This window comes from Augochlora pura, chromosome 11 (genome assembly GCF_028453695.1).
Source record: "Augochlora pura isolate Apur16 chromosome 11, APUR_v2.2.1, whole genome shotgun sequence".
In the NCBI taxonomy this organism is placed as follows: Eukaryota; Metazoa; Arthropoda; class Insecta; order Hymenoptera; family Halictidae; genus Augochlora; species Augochlora pura.
Window position 1 is genome coordinate 9,867,915 of NC_135782.1, and position 22,202 is coordinate 9,890,116.

Below are 22,202 nucleotides of genomic sequence, written 5' to 3' on the forward strand. Positions count from 1 at the left end.
GATGTTTGATTAGACTGTTAGTTTTTAAGTAAAATGAAAATTGTCTGCATTAATTTTAGGAAGCAGGAGCTAGTCTGTTTCTTTCTTACTTTAACGATCTCATTAACAAAGGGAACTTGAGATCATTGTTTTTAAAACGGGAATGGGTTAAAGTTACAATACATACATTATATGAAGAAATTCTAATACGAATTTTTAAACTGGACCTTCGTTTTTAAGATATCTTGATTTTAAATTTGTGTTCAAGCATATAAATAAAGTATACAGAATTTTCAATTGAGAGTTAAATTTAAACATATCGATAAATGTTAAATAGTAAGTTTCTCTTTTTCAAGAAAGGATAAACAATTTTTTAATTTTCGTTGATCGGTTTAAAGCTTGGTTTAAGGAGAATTTTATTTCTTTAAATGGAAACTACATTTTTATTTGCAGATTTTTATTCTACCTACAAATAGACCAAACATTTCTGTGAAAAATTCTTTAATAAATTTTTAAAGAACATTAGTTTTCATCTGTTATTAGAATTTCTTTCATTATTCAATAATAACTGTCTATATGTTTACGAGATGAGAACAATAGATACAATTCTAGAAAAGAGAAATTATTCAAGAATCTAAATAAATTAGAATTAAAGAATTATTTTAGACTATTCTAGTACACTTATATAAAAGTACTAAATAATTAATAGCACTATTAAATACAACCAATATCTGGTATAGCAATTATAAAAATCCTAAAAATTGATTTCGCATCGCCGGATCTTTGAAACGTCGTACCGTGAAAAATCGTCTTCTGTAGACGAATAAATAGAATGACCGGCTGCAATCAGGTAAATAGACTAACAATCGGATTAACGTGGTAGCCGACAAGAATGCTGCTATCACGGAATCACTCTCGAGATTAAAACCCGAGGCGCAGCGACGCGATCGTCGTCGAGCCGCGTTATCAGGTGGGCGTTATAAGTAGTAATCATATTTCTGGCAGGCGGTACAAATAGTTGTTATCGTACTCCTGGTAACGACTGGAGATGGCGAGAGACAGTTTCCGCGGCTTGGTTAACGCGACATTGATAAACGGAAATCACCTTTATTGTGGATTTTTACCCGGCGACGAAGCGACGAACCGGTCGCCTCGTGCGGTAATTAAATAACCGGAGTTGTAAAACGTGTTCGCGGGATCGGTGGAGTGAGTTCATGCAAAATATATTCTTGTCGTTCCATCCGGGCCCGTCATTCAGACCGCATAATCGGATAAACGTGAGCGGAATCGACGCCGCGCTGTTCTATCTCGCGCGACCAAACGTTTACGCGAATATGTTACGGCTGGTACCTAATAAGAAAACTTAACGAAACACCATATCCGCATATTTTTATTTTCTGTTATTTCTAATATGGAAATACATAATGCAAATATGGTATTTTTTGTTATTTAAATTTTGTATTAAATGTCATGTGTAAATATATAAATGTGATATTTTTTGTTGCTCCTCTTTTCTATTAATTCTCATATGGAAATATACAAATGAAATATTTTCTGTTAATGCATATATGACAATATGCAAATAAGATGCTTGAAATATGCAGATATGATATTTTCTATTATTTCTCATATAGAAATATGCGAATGTGACATTTTGTTCAGTCTTCTTTTTAAATATGCATACTGCCCATTGTTCTCTCTCTCTTATAAGAAATTATTAGAATCGAAGGACCTTTCATTATTCTAACTGTAAAGAAACTGGTACACCAGGGATTTGAACAGTTAAATTAATTTCTTTTAAGTAAATAGCGCTGGATGTAGATCACTATACTTTCATTATACATCATTATAATATATATATAATAAATTATTCGAATAATTTATTTGAAGAAGAGTTGATTGTAAGAAAAATTAATATTAATATTCGAATGAATTCTTACTTGATTGAATTCTTATTCGAATAAAATCTTACATTGTCAAATCATTATCTAGATCAATTTCTCGTATTCGATTCCACATTTATTCAATAACGTCGCATAAAACTGGATTCGTTAGTCTCTCTATCTTCTCAAAGAAAGCGAATAATGAATAACATAAATTAAATGGAGATACACGAGAACTATTTCTGAGACAAATTCTCGTCCTTTTTAGTTACAATCCTTACACTGTAATTAAAGATGACTCTCACTAGACGTTAGAATAAATCGCTAGAAAATTTCTTTCAGAAGCTCCGGGAAGATCGAGATCGTCCGAAAGATACTAAATCGTTGATCTCGTCCGCCGGGACGCTGAGGGAACGTGGAAACTGGGCAAAAAACCCGTAGAAATGTAAAGCGTATAGGAAAGCATAATTCACTGTCGTTAACACGGAGTTCTCTGCGAACGTTATCAGGTTCTAGGACTGATAAACCGGACGGCCGTAAGATGAATGGTAATGTCCAGATAATATCAGCAGCCGGCGTTTCGCTAAACCGTTCATTAATCAAACTTTCCGTATACTTATTGTCCGATCCTCCGGGACTGCAGATTGATGCGAGTAATCGGTTTCCACGACTCAACGATGAATTTCTCGCGCACGCGATCCGAGACCGACGTAATTATCTAATTACTCGTAGAAAATTATCTCGGGCCGTGAGCAGCTCGCTGGCCAATCGATACGCTACGACCGGCCGGAATCGTCGTTTTTAATAAACCTTCCCAAGCCGCCCGACCCATGAATAGATTTAATTATTTTTTAATAACGCTGCGTTATCAGCCCACGGATCCGTCGCATCCGGTAACTTTGTCGGGCTCATCCATCTCCGGCCGGTGCAAATTAAAGAAACTTGAAACTTCGTTGTCCATTACGTCGGTCGCGCGTTATCTCATCTTCTGGGATAATGAATGAAAATCGGTAGAAGTATAAATGTCTGTATAAATTCTACTTGGATATAGACGTCGTTATAATTACACACATTTGCGACAATTTCAAACGAATTATTTTTAATATGACTCCGAAGTTTTTATTTTTAGCTTCAACAATAATCTGCATTTGTTCTGATTAGTTTACTTAGAAAAACTACGATTGATTAATCGATACGATTGATATTACTATCCTATTGAATTTGTTTAAATATTGAAAAACCATCTTGCTCGTTTATGTGAAATAAATAAAATTGGATTTAATTGACTATTTGGATTCGCGAGAAGACTTCTGGCCAGGATTGAAGTAAAATTCGAAATTTCTCAGTGATTAGACCATAATCGATAGCGAAGACAATGTGCTCGAAGACAATTCATTTGATAAACGAAAGAGCCGCGCGGCTCTTGCCACTCGCAGGCGCACGGACAAAGGGAAACATCGTCAATTATTATCCAAGCACTTGTGCCAGCGGGAGGATCGATAAACGGCACTCGGCACACTACACCGGCCACTTTACGGCATCCAGGAAGAAGAATTACCCTGGCGAAAAACTCTAATGGCGGATACATCTGTACCGTTGTAACGCGCGGGAGGTGTGCGCGGCGCAAACTCGGAGAACATTTGCCTGGCCCCGCGTGCTAATTCTATTAGCGGCGCGAGCAAAACTCCGAGAGTGTTTAATTAATCCGTGTTAGGAAAAGTTCAGCGGGGACGCTCGGCTCGAATCCAAAATGGATCTCTTTGTGCCGGAATGATTACGTGACGTCATCGTCGCGACATACCGGGTCACATTAGTTCCTTCAAAGACACCGGCACTTGGAGTTCGTCCAGAACGTAATTTCTTCAAAGAACCAGAATGCCGGCGCATCAGCCACTCGATCGCGAATGCACGAGACACCAACGCCCACGCAATCTTGCTGGCTGATGGCCGCGTCTTTGATACTCGGCCTCAAAGCATTGTCTTCTGCGCACCTAACATTTTCTTTGATTTATTTATTATTGACTATACTGTACTGTCGCTTGTCTATGATTTGTTGAGTACGATTTATGACTAGACTGCAGATTTTGTAAATTTATGACGAAAGTGGGTGGTTGAGATGTAAAATTGTGAAGGTGCAAGAGAAATTTAGTGATAGAGTTATACTATTTGCAATTCATTATAAATGATTCAAAGGAACAGTTTATTTTCATTGAATTTCTGTAATCGTCTGGGAAAATTTCTAGTTTACATAAAGATTTCCAGTCTATTTGTGACGTACTATGCAGTGGCTATACTTGTAGGCATAGTTATCTTTAACAATTTATTGTATTTTTATAAACTATGTTACACTATTTTCAACTGAAAATAATATTAAGTATAAAAAAAAGAAAAAGAAAATATTAGTATTTTGAAATTCATGTAGACGATTATTATTCTACAAAAATTTAACCAGCATAATTGTACAGAGGTCTTAACGAGAGATTAACGCTTTAACTTTCGTGTCAGTCATACGTTGTTGACGGAATAATTTTGTCAGATTTGAAAATTAATTTTCACCCTAATCCAATATAGTTTCTCAATTTGATTAAAACCTGGAGGAGTTAAGAATATTGAAAAAGTAATTGATTTCGAACAACTTAACTTTTCAATTTCAATTCGATTAATCATACATTATTGATAAATTAATTCTATTTATATGATCGATAAATGTTACGAAATATTTCATGTTGTCGACGTGTCGATGAAAGTGTTAATTAGCGGTTTCTTTCCCGAAGAATTCTATATAGTAAATTGGAAATCTGACAATGTTTAATAAGATGAACATGTTGATCGCGTGTATAACGTTAAGAAACCGCAATGTTCCTGCATCTAATTTGACGCGACATGAACTTGCGGACACCTGGTTACTTTCAAACTTAAACGAAGTTTTTACATCAGCACTCTTGGTTTGTAGGGTTGTAGGTCGTGGCTGAGTTGGCAAACAAGTAACTTTCTTGCTGGGGGGAACATTGAAGCAATACAAGTTCTTTCGGCTTGATTAATATTTAAATTTTCATTAACGATCTCTCGTCGCGCAAGTTCCTCTTTTCCTCGTACGATAAAAAAGGATCAGTTCCCAGCTAAATAGGAAATTCGCTCGTAGGGAATTTAAAATTTAGATACATCGGATAAATACAGTCTTCGCTGCACTGTAAAAATGCAGAGTTTGCGGTAAGACCTGATCCCCTTAACACATGGCAGTTTGTTAACTATTAAAAGCTTCTGGCCGCAATTTCTCGGTAGCGTACCTAAATCACAACAAGCTTAACTAACTATAATCCTCAAACAGCATAGTGGAATTCCTTGATGCGATGTTTTGTGTAAATCCCGTGTTGTGCAAGGCAGTCATAATTTAATGCGGACTTTAGATATTACAGACGTTCGTTGTTTATTCATAGATAGTGTAGATATTAATTTTGGATCAGACAAGGTGGAACGGACCCAAATTAGAATTTCGAGACGCTTATAGAACATGGGACGACGTATTCCTCGATTACGATTAAATAGCAGATAGTAATTAAATTTCTTCATTAATCACAAAGCTATTATGCTACCTCCCGTTTCTCAGAGTTGTAATGATTATAATGCCCCCTGTATATTAATTGAAACAGAAATTACATAGTTAATGCATCGTTATGTAGGTATACAGTTTGTCCTATTAAAACTGTGTCTCTCATTCAAACGTTATCAATCATTGCAACTATTTTCAACTAATTTTAAGAGAAGCACTTGGCTACGTCAAATTAACTACACAAGACATTATTATTCTTATTTACAACAACTCTAACTATTGACTATATACACCTCCAGAACAAAAGATCGATATAATCGATACATATCTTTATTTATTAGATTTGTAAAATATTACAATAAATTCTCAAATATGATTTACTATAATTATGATCGCGAGAAACTAAGACTTGTGATGTATTTTATGGTAAAAATGGAAATATTTGACAATTCTGCTATTTGATTATAATATGTAAAGATCTATCGTATACAGCATCTTTCGATTTAGAAGAAAATAGTTATGCAACCTGTTGCAAGAGGAAGATCGCGGAGTGCCTTGCGAAGGCCGTGCCACGTGGCCGCACCAAGATGCTTCGAACATTCTCAAACAGGGACGAACGTTCCGCGTGCGGTGTCCAGATGCGGGTATCAATTAGTAGCAAACAGTGGCGGCTCGTGTTCGTCCGTGTAGACTACACGTAACACGTACTAAACTATTAATTATAACTGTCATTGTCAAAATCCAATTGGCGTATCGAACACCGGGCCCGTGGTAGACAGGGTGTGCGAGCAGTGGGGAGGAGGGACGGGGTACGGGTAGCAGGTCGAAATTGCAGCTTCTATGCGACACTAACGAGCCGCATTAGGCTAAGCTCTGAAGGTGATCGATCGCGAAATGATGCACCGAAATGAGAAGAGAGCAGCGCCCGGCGAGGCGATGCATAGCGCGCGCGTTGCATTGCAAATCGCAATCAGCGAAGAGAGACAGCCGCATGCTGCAGCCACGAATGCGTTCGCGTTTCGGCCCGCGTAGAATGGGAAGAAACGAAGTCGAGTAATCCCACTAATGTTCCTGTTAGGATCGCATCTACGGCTGACCACGACCCAGATGCGTTTCTGGCATTCTCTTAAACGCAATAATGCATTTCCTGACCGAGCCGGTGCGCTCCGGATCCTTGCATCCCTCATAATGCGGCCATTGTCGAACAAAGAAAGGGAATGCAGCTTGTCGAAATGGACGTGAATTAACGATTCCGTTTCCTGGCTCGGGTTTCCACGCCGTCGGGATCATTACGACCTGAAACGCGGCTCGCGCGAGATGATTCCGGCGCTGCACGGCCGACTCGGGCGACGAAGTTGTCTCAAGCTCGGAGAACGTTTGATACAAATGAGATAAAGCGATGATCATTTTCTTTCACGTTACGGTAAAATAAGCGAATAAGTGTCGCGATTAATCGTATCATATAATTAATAAATCAATTACTGTGTCTATTAACTCTTTGCTCTCGGAACTATTTTAACTCGAAATTTAAAATAGTTTCTGCGACTTATGATTCAATCAACAGTTATAATATTTCGCACAGTTTTTTAAATATAGACAAATTCGATGATGTTTAAATTATTTTGATGACGTCTCATAATTCTTTTTACCTGTATTGCATTTCTTCAAACGTTAAGGAACTTTTAAGAAGTCAAAATAGTGACACAGTTGCGAAATTCACGGATCAAATTTTATTTAAAAAATTGAATAAGTATCTTTAGTTTAGTAATATTATCTCGAAGTAATAGAGAAAGAATAATAAAGAAAGAATAATAAAATTATATCAAACTTGAAATGTCGCGAATTTATCCGATATCATGTACAGTTGGAGTTTGTAAATAACCTGTTGTACGTCAGAGTAACGAAACATCATTGTCTTTCGTTAATTATAAACTGTACGTCGATGAATGATTGAATAAATCATTTTTAATTGGACGTAAACTGTGGAATAAACTGCCTTCCTTTAATTGGTTCCATTACAAATGTTTCAATAATTGAAATATACATCAAGTTTATTATAAAAATATTTCAATGATTCTTTTCATACATGGAACATTTGTTTTCAATTGATCACTGTTGTTGGCCTCTTTAAAATTATTTTAGATATTCTAGGTATTTATGAGATGAACATTATAAACACGTGGTTATCTCGTGTTTGGTCTTCTTGAGACCGAACAAATTGCATACGACTTATATAGTAATTACGTATTGCTTGTATAGTAGTTGCATATGACTTGTATAATAATTGCATATTATCCATTGCATATCATCGTATAAAGCATTATTTAAAAAAAATTATGTCTAAATATATTACAGGAAAAAATCTGCATGCATCTTACACCATAGCGGTAATTATAATAATCTACAGCTGTTGTTGCAAAAGCAACTCTACCGGACCATTGCAATTTGTTTAAAACCCAGTGCGTTCGTTGGAGAGTCACGACTTGTCGCAGCGGTTCTATCAGCGCAGCTTACCGCAGAGTTTTTCAATTTTTCGAATTGCCTGCGGTTTTCCCCATGGACGATTTTCCGGGCAACATGAGACTGCACATAATCGGCCATGTGTGCGCATTGTGTTCGCCACCAAGGAAAACCAAAAGACGCAGCGGCTTGAAGGGATTACGGTTTCGTGCCGTAACGTGGAAACAACCACCGGTTTATTTCCACGAGTTTGTCATCTATCCGCTGCACCCCTTTCTCCCTTAAACCCCTTTTCACGATCCTTATTTATGCATTCCTCGGGCACTTGGATATTATGCCGTGCATTGTTCGCGACAACAATAATTATCTGGAGGATGTGATTTGATCGGTTGACGCTAGAACTATGGTAACTTAAACGCGACTAATTCGTATTGTTTCGTGACAATACCGAGATTTCTATTATTATGCGTGCTTGACTAAAGGAATTTGTCTAAACAAGTATATATGGAATCAATTTTTCTTCAAAGAATTTATTCGATATATTTCGAATAAATTTTTGTTGTAAAGAATTTATCTAAATAAGATATCGAACGAATATATTCCAAAATATAACGAACGAATATGATTCGACATATACGAATAAAATTTAATTCGGAGAATTTAATCGAAATATTATTTGAATAAATTTTCTTCCAAAGAGTTTATACCAAATGTGATTCGAGTGAAATTTTATTCAAAAAATGTATCGAAGAAGCAATATAAATAAAATTTGATTCCCACTGTAGCCGTCAGCATAACCCCATAAATAAAATACATTTCAGTAACATGCTCTTGAACGAGGCATGATCCCTTAAACAAATTGCATCGAAACCCGGCCCGGTAATTCCGTCACCCCGTTTCCCAAAGGCTCCGATCCGGATCGTTGTTTTTATTAATCATAGATGATAATATTAGTAAACACGTCAGTGTTAACGACGCCAGAGAAAGAGTAAATCTGTTGGCTCAGGGATTACGATTAATTTGATGTGCCAGCACAACGGCGTAAGTACAGGTAATTAGCGCGGCTTTTCGCCGTAGGACTTTGCGCGGCGTTTTGCGCCTTCCCCACTTCGGCCGACCTCCTCAGCTACTAAATTTCCCTCCATTTTCGGCTTAATTTATTTCGCTCGCTAACCGCATGGTCGTTGAGAAAAATGCTCGGCGAATACGCGCGGCAATAAAGCGAACCGGCGCGGCGCGGCGCGGCGCGGCGAGGAAAAAAAGAAGCGGAACAGGAAGAAGAAGCTCGGCGGTACAGATTCGAGAGAAATAAATGGTGGAACGCGGCGCGGGATCTTTTATGATAAAACGGCTTCGAGGGTCGTCGAGTATATGTTGTTGTTTTCAGATGAGATATTTTTGCCGCGCCCGCCTCTCCGCACTTTCGATCTTAATGCAACGCGCATCGAGATCCCGCGTTATTATGTCGCCACGGAAAATTCTCCGTTCGTGTTTACGCGAAACATGAAATACCACCATGTGCTTAATTAATTGTTCGAGCGTATTTTTTAATTCTTTTCCTCTGTTTCACGGGTTCCGTATTAATTGGTACCATGTCAGGAATAAAAACAAAACGCCGAAAGTGAAACATAATTTGATTAGGAATAAAAGCGCGCGGCTTTCGTTTCGCCACGCCATCGGCCATCGACTTTTTTTCGTGGAATTTCATTAATTATATAATAATAAAACCCGCTCGCGGATTTTGATCATACATCGAACCGTACTTTGTAAACGCGGCACGTAATTCATATTGTTTTCTCGCGCGAATAATGGTCCATGACTTTTAGTGGTGCGCTGTATATAGTACATATCGGGCAGCCTAAAATTTTCCATCGGCAAGTTAATTCTGGGATTTATTACTGCTTTTGTCGAGGACTCGTTAAAGAGATTATTAACAGGTTCGCAAATAAAACTGTAAATGCGAGCGCATATTTTCCCTGATGGAAATTTCTACGTTTCCTTCAAAAGGCACTTCGACAGTTGAAATTATTTATGTTCCTTCGTTTATTCTTTACATAGAACTTCGGCCCGTATTGATATTGCACTCGTTTTTATTCGCGAAGCGTTTGCGGATTGTAGCGAGCAAGTTCCAACAAGAAATAAATGTATTCGCGAGAGCCAAAATATTTTATAATTATTATTCACAAAGTTTACGGTGACTTGAAGAGTATTATTATGGTACGAGAATTCAATAGGCTCCTAGCCAGAAGGAGCAAGTGCGCCACGTTAACCATTCGTTAAAAGTTAAACAATCAGCAAGTTGAACGTACACGATGCTTGAATATGATGGTACGGTAATGTAAAGTAAATGGAGTATGATTGGCAATTGTTGCACGCCACGCCCAGTAGACAAAGGGCTGCGCAGCTGTGGAAAACGAGTTCGTCTGCCGATCCGAATGTCCTATTGTCACGGTTGATTAATCTGCTTAAAGCTCGTCCAAATCTGTGCGGTTTCTCTAATAGAAAATATTTTCCCTGCACACGATAGTTTCAATTATTAACAGTTTCGAAACAATACGCGAGCAGCAACTGGGTTAAAAAATCTCTAAGCATGTGTAAAATAGAATTTTAATGAAGCGTGACAAAAGTTCATTTCATTCTTTTGTCGTGTTATTTCAGTTGCTGGAAAAAGTAATAGAGAAATTAAAAAGGAGTGAATTTTACTGTTAATTCTTGTATTAAAATGGAAAGTAATTAAATTCTCGGCCAGCAAGGAAAATCTTAGGGAACGAAAAAAGGAAATTAGAAATTCTCTGATAGAAAAGAAGTAATTAAACATTTTTCGATAAGCAAGAAATGATGGAAAATTATGTGACTTGAATTCATGTGTTCAAATGATTCTAACACATTTTAAAATATATAATTATAATATGTGGTATATAATTATTTAAAAATAAAATACTGATAATGAACTTATAATGAGAATTATATCCATATAGAATGATGAACAAATTTATAATTAGATTAAATTATTCCATATGCAAACAACTGATTTTATGTCACTACTAAAAGGAAATATAAAATTTATAATAAATCTATAACTGTTTAAATTGTAGCCGTTAGCGGAGGTTAACGGAGTTTCTGTGCCTATTGTGCCGCGTGACCCCCGGGCGGTGCCTCTCAAGGGTACGACGCGAGCTAACAATAGATGACAGAAAAACTGTGCTGAAACGCTCGATTTCGGTTAAATTTCGAAGTGTTGCCCGGTGAAAGTCGAGTCCGGTAGAACATGTTCATAATTTTAAAACGCGAGCGGTGAGATTACACCGCCACGAGAAAGAGAGAGAAACGCGATGGATACAAGCGAGATAGATATAGGAGGCAGTCAGCGCCGCGTGCCGGCTAATCAGGATAGCACGGCATTTTGCAAAGCTGACTGCAACAATTCGTATTCAGACAGTCGACTGGACAGGTCGAAGTTATCGTAAAAGTACGTTCTTCGCCCGGTGAGGAAATCGAGTAGAGAGTAAGTCCGAGAGGAGCTAGGATTGCTGCCGAGGACCGGATTACTAGTCTATCTGTCGAACTCAGCCAGGAGATTTTTGTCGAATTATTAATTTTGTGAGCCAGCTTGACCGGAGTGAACCTCACTACCGAGTTAAGAGCTTGGCGAGTTATTATTCAAGGAAGCCCTGGTCAAGGAGACGGAACAAGACGGTGGAAAACCCGCCGGTACGAGTAGGATTTGACCGTGTGCCGCCGATTACGAGCTAATCAGGCTGGAATAACGGAAATCGACCTCGACCGGCTGTCTTGCCGTGAGTCGGACCAGTAGGACTACCGAATTAAAAGGAGTGATTGCTGCAACGCCGTACGTGGAGTGAAAAGGACCAGCTGTCGGATTCCTCCACGATTACGGGTTGAATTGCCAGCGTGACGACGTTGAGAACGTACCTACGTACAACTCCGTCGACGCTGGTCGGATTCCCTTCACACGGTAAGTGGTAGGTGACTCAATCGGAGCACTACCACGGTGAAGGTGGAAATCCTCCTGAGGACGAAAGGGAGACGTCGAGAAGGCCACAGGGATACCTCCGTCGACACATCCGGCACAATCTTCAAGGATACCGTCGTCGGTGACTCGCCAGGAGCACGTCCACGGTGAAGATCGTGCCTCGCCCTCGAGCTACATCCACCTGGAAACCACGGGTACCAAGGCGGATTCACCTGCAGAGACCGTCGGCACTGACTGAAGTGCAGCACTGCCACGGTGAGGTTGGAATTCTGGGCCGAAGGTGCGGATAGGCGACCAGGTCGGTGGAGCTGCGGTGCCGCCTGTTCCAGCAGCTAAGTCAGGTGACGACAGGGAAAGGCTCTGGGTTGGTGGAGCAGCCGGACACCGTCGAGCACCCGATCCAGCCCTTCGACCTGAGTCCTACGTGAACCCACGTACGGTTGGAAGAAGGGCGGCGTTGAGGCGCCGTTAAAACCCGGATCGGTCTCAACTTCGGACGGCACCGGTGGAGCCTTACAACCTCCACCGAATTGCACTACGAGGTAATAAACAGCGATCCATTTCTGCAGCGACACCGATTGCACCTTGATTAGGGCCTGCACAATTCCATTGTTGCAGAAAGCAATCAAGGTTAGAATCCGTGCGTCTGCTGGCGGCGTATTCCATAACGAGAATCGTCAATATATACAGTCCACGAATCCCCCTGCGCTACGCAGTGAGGTGTGACGTTCCCCCTCCGATCGCACGAGCCTCGTTGCGAGAATCGTGAGGAAACAAAGGAACGTGTATAAGAAGGTATAATCTAATTTATTTCTTGTTTCACGTTTGTCAATAGGCGCCCAAGGCATTGACCTGGATTACGGGGTGTGCGTACAAAACCAGCCAGGAAGAGACGACCACTAAAGCGGTGCCGGCTGGGACCCTGACCACTGGACAGAACGGGTTGTACGACGCCACCAGGGCCAAATAAACGGCGAGTCCTGTTTAGGGCTCGTGAAGGAAATAAATTATTGTACCGATTTAATATCTCCTTGCTCTAATCCGTATCCCTCGTATCCGGACCCAAATAAAAGAGCGGCGGTTTTTTCCGAGGACAGGAAAAACGATAGCTTTTTTAAACAATAACAAATTTTTTTTACAAAATATAGATTTGCAGACGTTAAATATCAATGTTTGACTCTACTAAAACAGTATTCAGAACATTTTATAATTAACCAGAAAATATATAATCCATTTTCTTGGATGTAGATAAGAACTGATTAAATAACTGTTTCTAAAAATTCAGAAGAAAATTCAAGTTGATCAAAATTGAGGAATATATTTTAATTTTCATATTTATATTTCACATTCATACTTCAGTCTTTTAGACATGCCTAATATACTCGTGATAAGACAAAACATCGTCATTTCTTCATGGCGAGTATACTCGTCAAAAACAACTAACTGGTTAATTGATTAAACTCTCGTATCAAAATATAAAATAGAACAATCCTCCGTAGCAGAGTTACCGTCTCAATAAAATTCGAATCAAACTAACATGAACGAGCGGTAAAATAGTCAAAGAACTCGACAACTAGCGCTATAGTGATACCTACGTGGACCACGAACCTCGTATCATAAACGGAAAGGCCGCGCACTTCGGGGTCTCTCTAGGGAACTCGGAGCGAATAAGAGGCGGCTGAACGGCGTGTAGGTCTGTTTTAATGCACAAAGCCCGGGACTACAGACTAGAAATTAGTCCAGTTAATTCCCGGAAACGTAACTCTTCAATATTTCATACGCTTTAAAGCAGCGCCAGCAATATTTTCAAGACCGTCTCTCGGCCGACTTTAGCGTCTTTTTAAACGAGACCGGTCTACTCTCTCTCTCTCTCTCTCTTCCTCCCTCTCTGTATCTCTCTCTATTTCTCCCTCTTTGGTTCACTCTCTTCTTCGAGGTTTATCTAAATCAGCAAAGAGGCAAATGCGGTAATTCGTCGGTGGTAAAAAGCGGTACTCCGTTGCTGATTTAAAAAAAGGAAAACGAGCAAGAGAGGAAAAAGGCAGAGAGAAATAGAGATAGATAGAGAACGAGAGAGATAGCGATAGAGAGAGATAGAAATAGAGATAGATAGAGATAGAGATAGATAGAGATAGAGATAGAGAGAGATAGAGAGAGAGAGATAGAGATAGAGAGAGATAGAGATAGAGAGAGAGAAAGAGAGCAATAGAGAGACAGAGAAAGCGATAGAAAGAAAGAAATACAGAGAGTAAACGAGTGAATCAGAGTATGAGAGAGAGAGAGAAAGAGAGAGAGCGAGAGCGAGAGAGAGAGAGAGAGAGAGAGAGAGAGAGAGAGTAAATAAGTGAGAGGAAAAAAGAGAGAGCGGGTAAATGATTAAAGGGAAACTGGTTCTGCGAGAGCGGTCGGCTCAAATCGTTGGAAATAGATATTTTCCGCGGCGCGATGAGAGATGTTTCGCGTTAATGCGCGCATGGAAAGTTTTTTAGCGCACGAAGTGGTTTTCTTTCGTGTCCCGATGTAAATTAACATCGGGCCTGCTTTTGACGGTCGCCGCTCGTCGCGTTCTTTTTCCCGCCCCCGCCCGGCGAATCAGGATAACGAGGTTTTCACGTACGGGCCTCGTTTTCATTCGCTAAGTACTCCACGCGCTGGCTCGTTACCCGCTGGTGATGCAAGATAATAAATAATTCACAAAACCGTACCGCTGCACCACGAAGTTCGTTACCTACTCGAAATTACTCGGTTCACCGATCAGCAATGATGAATTTTCTGGCCGCGCGTCGTCTCTCGTATCGGCGAAATAGAACTTCAACTTTTTAACCCTTTGCGGTTGTGTTGTATATTTATACATAGATGCCGCGATAGTCGGAATTTATTTTTGTTGAATGAATAATAATATATTATATGCAATATTATGAAGAAACAATAAAAGTTAGTAGTTCTTTTTTAAAGTTTAGATATATTTAACTTCACGTAAAAAGAATAGCAGTAAAAAATAAGTAATCTGACGTCTTTTAAAATACAATATTTTTATTCAGATTCAATGAGGTGATTTGAATTTTTTGAACATCTTAGGGTTATTCTACAATGATTATGATACTTCTTTTTAATTTATGTTTCAATTTAACGAATAAAACGATATGCATAATTGTGAACGAAATCTTCGCAATGCAAGATAACACGAGTCTTGAAATATTTGATCTCCAGTGACGTACCTTTTGAAAAGCAATAACATTTTTTAAAATAGAACTAATCGACATTAACTTTTAAAAACTTCATTCTTTAATTTCGAAGTTACATGATTATTTAAATGCAGTACACTGTACCAGATTTTTCAATGTCCACGATCCTCGAATGGCGCTGTTAATTACCGTCGAGAATAATTTCGAAACCACTCGTGTTAATTGCTCAAAATTTTAATAAAACGCAATGAATTTCGTGGTTGACCCGTTCCGACCGAAAGTTTCGGCGATACTTTCTTGCGATCCTGACGCAAATGATTCGGAAAATGGGGAGTAAACCAGATAATATCGTTTCGCACCCACGCGAACCGATCGGCGAATATTCGGTCGCGAATGAGCGGTCCGTTCATAGCTAATAAATATCTGATATTAATTCCTCGACATTCAATTAGACCTCCTCGCAATATTATACGGGCGCATGCGTTCCTCATTTCGTTGGAACCGCGGCTTGATCACGAAACTCGTTAAAATAAATCAGCCCCGATACGTTATTGTGGGCTCTCAAATGAATAAGCAACAGTGATTAATCTGCCGGACAGGTTGAATGGGATCGGCGTACATGTTTAATTTAATTTTGCGATTTTTATGGACCGCGAACGGCTTTCCTCGGTTCGACAACGATCAATGTTTAATAGCGTCGCTTGTGTATGCGTCGATGGAACTGTAGAATTCTCGGCGCATTTCGTAGACTTTCGGAGAAGAAAAATTTCGTAGAAATTTTATCTACTCCGACGCTGCGTAAAATTTCCAATAACTTCGTACATATTTTATAAGTTTTCTGTTAGCAGAGAGTTCCGGGATCTACCGACAACGCGGCGTGCATACTCCGTGAGAATTTTGCATAAACTGAACACCGTGTGAGTGGCCATATTTTCCAGATACCTTATTTTGAAGAAAATCGTATTATTCGAAAATATTTTCGATCGCGCGCCGCCTCGGTGGTCACATTCGAACGCATCGATCAATGCAAAAGCGATGCGAAATCATCCATGCACGGTATCTCCGAGGACATCGTGCGAAAAATTTTATTTAAATTTTCCCCGGCGATTCGAATATTCCTCAAGCTTCGCTCTCGTACCATGTCATTCCTGAGCAATTAAATGCGCGATAATTCTAGGGAATATTCATGCGATAACCCAAGGCGGTGGCACATTATTGACAATTTTTAGGCTGAAAGCGATCGAAGAATCTATATAGTTAATTAACGGATACCGAAAGTGAAAGAAACGTGTGAATGTATTATCATTAATTCAACAACTGTGTGTCCGTTGTAATATGAAAATTTGTATATCAAATTGCCTGTAGTCATCTTTGGATAATTACAGGTTTTTTAATTAACGGAGGACGTATCGAAATTGAAAAAAACGCATGGTTCATCAACGAAACTCATAATTTAATATTCGTTAACATTGCAAAATTTTAATATTGCATCTGATAATTACTTTCTACAGTCTTTGGATAATTTTAGATTTTCAAACGAATATAAAATACACCGACAAGGTAGGGGATATATGAGAATGAGAACTCGCTCATAAAATACAGTGAAATTTAATATCGTTTATAATAAAATGGTGAAATATCTGTATCATTATCATGAAAAGTGCGCTTCTGTTCACTTCTTCAGTCTACACAATTTTCAGTGGCGTATTATAAAAATTAATTTTTCGTTTGAATATAAACCACGAGCATTAAATCTTGATAATACGATATTATCATATAATATCATTAGGTCATATTATGACCGAAGAAGTACAATGACTACGATTTGCTTTCAGACTCCGAAAAGAGGATCGAAACAGTAGAATAAAATACCGGAAGTCATGAGCAGGCAAAGTGGGTGTCGGTCAGTGTCATTACAGAAGACCTGGACACTTCTTCGCATTCAACTGTTATCGAGTTGCACATAACAATGGCTCTGTCTTTCCGGACAAGCAGGCAGCATCCCTGTGTAAACAGTTCGCTCTTCTCCGGTGTAAATATCCTAAATCACGGGGCTTTCTGCCGCTTTACCCTTCAGCCATGGGGCATCCCCCTCGCGCCATGTTTTATTCGGTCTGTTGTCTCTGGCGCGTATGAGAGAAACAGATAGTGTGAGGAGAAGAAGAAGAAGAAGAAGAAGAAGAGAAAGAGTGAGAGAGAGAGAGAGAGAGAGAGAGAAAGAGAGGGGGAGATGTCGGCTCTCAGAGGCAGATAATAAACTGGAAACAATACGACAAGCGGTGTGCCTTGCGCGACACGAACATGCTTTCAGCTTTAAAGCGCGATACCGGCGAGTCGCCACTCGCCCCGCCGCGAGGAAAACTATTTCATAACTGGGTCGAGCAAGTAGGTGGACCATGGGTGCAGCACATGCTGGATGCCGGATAAAAGGGTGCGCCGTGGAGAAAGACGGCCCATGTAAAACGGCTTCCCCGGCCTCTCTTTGCTTCCTTTCACGGCGTCCGGGAATGGAGATTGCGCGTCGAATATACGTTAACAATTCTGGCTTCGCTCTATTAAAATTGTACGTCTCGATCTCCCGCGGAAAATAAGAGCGCCCGACCAAATTTTTGTCTGTGGCTGAACTTTATGGAACGGCTGCTACCTTGCGCGAACACGCTCGCTTCCCTGAATAATTCGCCCAAGATGGTATTGTCTATGGGGAAATCCTGGTTTACGAACTCTAAATTTTCGATTCATTTCTCTTGCATAAATCGATAATGGTACTCATCGGAAAAATGCCAATGAAGTTGTTTTACTTCAGTGAACACTTTTTAGTGAACTGTTTGACGATGAATGAAAAATATTAATGAGACTATTAAGTTATCTAAGGTTGTTCGTATAAATAAATTTTGATTTACAAAAGTTATGAGAAAGAGCTTCTGAAAATGTTTTACAATTTTGATAACAGCGAGTTATCGCATATATTCAAAAATTTCTAATGTAAGCAGTTTTATAATTTAAGTTTAGTATTAAAATCATCATATAAGTGAATATATCGTCATATATAGTAAATATCTGATCTTTATACGCCTCCAAAATTTTCTACATCGATTAAAAGCTGTGTCAGTTGTTTCTTATTTTCACGCGTAAAAAGTAATTAGAATTTGCTGTTTAAATTGCAATTTTACTAGAAACTAAAATGTGTTTGTAAATTTCAAGATGTTCCGAAAATTTTAAGATCGACTTACGTAATAAGAAAAATAAACCAATATAAATAATTATGATGGCAAGGCTGCTTATAGTGTGAACAAATAATTGCGACAGCCAGCTGGTTAACAATAGCATATCTTCAATCCGAAATTGTTTTCTCGTGACAAGCAAACGAAATCAAATTATGAGTCGAAAGCTGCGTCAAGGTAAATGAAGACCGACAGAATACAATTCATCGACGACGCCAATTATACCTCGAATTTGGTATTCGAGCAACGCAGCCTGGGAGCGCGACATATGCAGTTGACTGATACGCATCGAATTATCTACCCCCGATTGATATTCAACGATGGATTTCACCGTTGAATCGAGTATATTTCTGTCAGAGACTCCCGAACTTCGCCCGGCTGATCTTTAATGGGAGCTCACCTTGCAGATACGTTGCCGTTCGAATGACGGCCATGGAAATGTGAGACGTTGGGGGAGTAGGATGAGAAAGAGTGGAGAACGAAGAGGGACAGGTTGGCCGACTATAGAATAGATGCTCTCCCTTGTTGCTCCAGAAACAATGAGAGCGCTCGACAAAAGCAGCAACAAACACAACAACTCATGGCGTCATGATGTCGCCATGTCCAACAGATGAGGAATACCGATAAAAGCCGATTTGCCGGGAGACGCTTGGCGGACGGCTTTCATAGCGCGTCGACAATAGCCGCGGGAGCCACCGTTTTCCCGGTTACGTTTCACGGACGCTGTTTTCTTCGTGCCCGCAATTTTGAAACGTAATTGCGACTGTGAAACCAACAAAATTTGGATCGTTCAAGTTTTCGTTTTCGTTAATTCCAAGCTAAGTAAGCAGACCAATTATGCGACAGCTCGCGAAATTGTCGCATATCTTTTAAGATGGAGTATTTACGATTTCCAATTTTTCTACAATTTTTCTACTATTTTTACAGAATTTTTGTACAATTTTTTACAATTCTCGTACAATTTTTATAAAATACTTATACAATTTTTGTATAATTCCTTTAAAACTTTTAAACAATTACTGTACAATATTTCTGCAATTTTTGTACTTATTTCGTACAATTTTTGTGCAATTCTTGTAAATATTTTATACAATTCTTGTACAATCTTTTTGCAATTCTTGTACATACTGCATTCAATTCTTGTACATATTTCATTCAATTCTTGTACACATTTTATAAAATTCTTGTACAATTTTTGTAGGATTTGTACATAATTTTTGCCAAAAACATCGTCTGGTAAATTACTGCTTCTAATGTCTCTAAACACTTACTAGAGTAGACTTATTGTTACAGAATATATTTTTACAAAATTGGAGAGCTGCATATCGATACTTTTGGCTCATTCTTACGAGATTCATACAGTTCAACAATCGACACAACTCGCGACTCGTTTTCATGAAAATTAGGGTAATTTAAATATCGACAGTTCGACGCGAATCGGAAATTCAGTGTGCGAATACTTCGCGCAGCCACTGTATCAATAATTGAGTTTTGGACAGGCACGTGTACCGGCAATGAACCGGAACCCGTGATTTCGAAGGGGGTAAGACGCGCCAAATCGTTTCAATAGAAAAATAAAAGTTTAGTCGCCGGGTGCGCGCTGCGCCAGCCATGTAAACGACCTCTTTCGATTTTGGTCGGTCGGTCGTATATACGGAAACCCCGTCGCTGCGTTATCCTCGTAAATTTGAAAACTTCCACCGAGCAGCCCACTTAGTAACATTCTTCTATTCTTTAATAACACGGGGCCCGTCATATTACGAAAGGATCGGGGAACTTCTTAAAGTACTTCGAAGGAAATCATGATCGTTCTTTCGAACTGCGGGCGGGGGATTAGGGTACTGCGTCACGTGTGGTTCAGCAAACTGTCTTTATACTTTGCCACAGTTCCTCGGACGATGAGAATTGCTATCGGATACTTTCAAACGAAAATTCCTGCTGAAGCGGTACAATTATTTTCGCACAAGCGAATAAGAATGAAAACTTTGACTTGCTCGTCAAATGAAACAGAGTCCATAGATTGAGAAAGTTAATTGGGCAAACTCGGTAATCGAGACAAGATGAGAACTTCGAGTAAATAAATTGTAGCATTAAACGATAATAATTTGGGAAAAGTTCCCCTGATTTCAATCTATTCCTATATGTATGAGTACGTTTAATTCTTCTAAATCTGGATCAAACAATTTTCTTTGAGATGGTAGGATTCGCTTGTTAGACAATGCATGCAAAAACAGTGATATTTGATCCAACTGCTTTGTGAAAATTCTTTTATAACTAACTAGCCCTTTCAATGTTTAACAAAATATTTCAATTGTTTGGTCAAATTTTAGAAAAGTTGTTTCGTTCTAGAAGCTATGTTCATATATTTGTCCACGCATGAAACAGTGTCTTGAACTATTGACACAACTGCTTCCAATTTCTGGCTGAACTTTAAAGATAAAGCCGCCCATCCTACTATCGACCTCCTTCTAGAGACAACTCGTGCAGAAATTTCATCAATCGCGCGATAAACGCGAAACGAAACGCGATAGAAAGATGAATAATACTACCTTCTTTGGCCTGCACGAATCCGTGGACCTCGCAGTAACTTCCGGCGGATCCGGCAGCACCGGGTGTATCCAAAGTGAACAAAGTGTTCGCGGAGGACGTGACGCCGTCCTCTGGAGTCTGCAAACTGGTGGTTTGCGACAGCGTCCGTTGCTGATGATGCTGATGATGGTGAACGTGGTGTTGTTGCTGCTGCTGTTGTTGCAGCTGTTGTTGTTGTTGTTGTTGTTGCTGCTGCTGCTGTTGCTGCTGCTGCTGAGCCGCCAGGATCTCCTCGTGCCGGCATTTCGAGCAGCGGCGCATCTCCGAGCGAACACGCAACAGCCAGACCATCCCGAACAGTGCCATAGCAATCTCGAGTCCCGGTGACCTCGATGGGTGCTTCATGCTCGCTGAATCAAGGTCATCGAGGCTCCAGGAGCCGACGCGATGCATAGCACTGATCTCTTTATGGGACAATGAGCCGCTTCTTCTCGACGACGCCGGTATTTCAAATGATACTGGGTTCTGCTGCGCACCGGTTCAACTCCGATGCCAGTCGTATCTTTTATAAAGTCGGATTGTTACTCTAGAAGCGTCTGCTATCTCCGTCGTCCGATATATTTCGGAGACAGTCTAGCTAATTTCGATGCTTAACAAAGTTCTCGCTGCTTTATTCCCTATGTTATCGACATCTCGAACGTTCGATCCTCTCTATTCCTCGAATACTTTCCGTTTCATTGTCTCATTTCAGAGAATGCGTTCGTCGCGTCTCTCTCGTTCCCTCCTTCTTCGCGTTTCCTCTCTTCCATCTTTTCTCCAGGTAGCGTATCTCTCGGCGAATCGTTCAACCAACCGCCGAAATTCAATTTTTTAGCCGCGACAGTTCCGCTCGCATCAAGATCTCTCCGGCCGTCTAATAGAACCGATCTCCCGTAAATTCTTCGTCACTTCGCCGCCATTCGTCTCCGGATCCCCGAAGTATCTACGCGGTCCTGCTTCAGCCCAATTCCAGGTGTTCGCGTGCGCCACGTTCCATCGATTCCGATCCCCTAACTGCTCCCGCCGCGGAGAGCCGGCGGCGTCCTTGCCCCGTGGTTTTGTCGTCCGGACCGAGGATCCTCCTTGCTGTCGATCTCGCCGTTCCGGCTCCACATTTTTCACCGGCAACGTGTCCGCAGCGAATTCGTCAGGATCGTTATCAGTCGAGAAATGGATCACTTCGGAGCTCGCGGCGCGGCCAGACCGGGAACGATCGATCGATTCCTGCGGGCCACCTCCATCGATCCGGCCGTCGATCATCAAACCTCTCGAAGGGGCGTCGAAGGCACACGATTCTCTCGATAAAAAAGCCGAGGATAAAGAAGGCCCGGTCTCGGGGCTGGTCGGTCCTTCCGGTTTTTG

General features: G+C 40.2%; 1 protein-coding gene across 7 annotated transcripts in view; it reads right to left on the bottom strand.

Moving 5' to 3' along the window:
- Positions 1 to 21,254, bottom strand: part of Dlg1 (MAGUK family member discs large 1) — a 630,693-nt gene extending 609,439 nt beyond the window's left edge. For all 7 annotated transcript variants that reach the window (XM_078194782.1, XM_078194778.1, XM_078194784.1 and 4 more), the window contains exon 1: positions 20,822 to 21,254. In XM_078194782.1, coding sequence (XP_078050908.1) covers positions 20,822 to 21,254 — 433 coding nt within the window. The remainder of the gene's footprint in view (positions 1 to 20,821) is intronic.
- Positions 21,255 to 22,202: the final 948 nt, after the last annotated feature.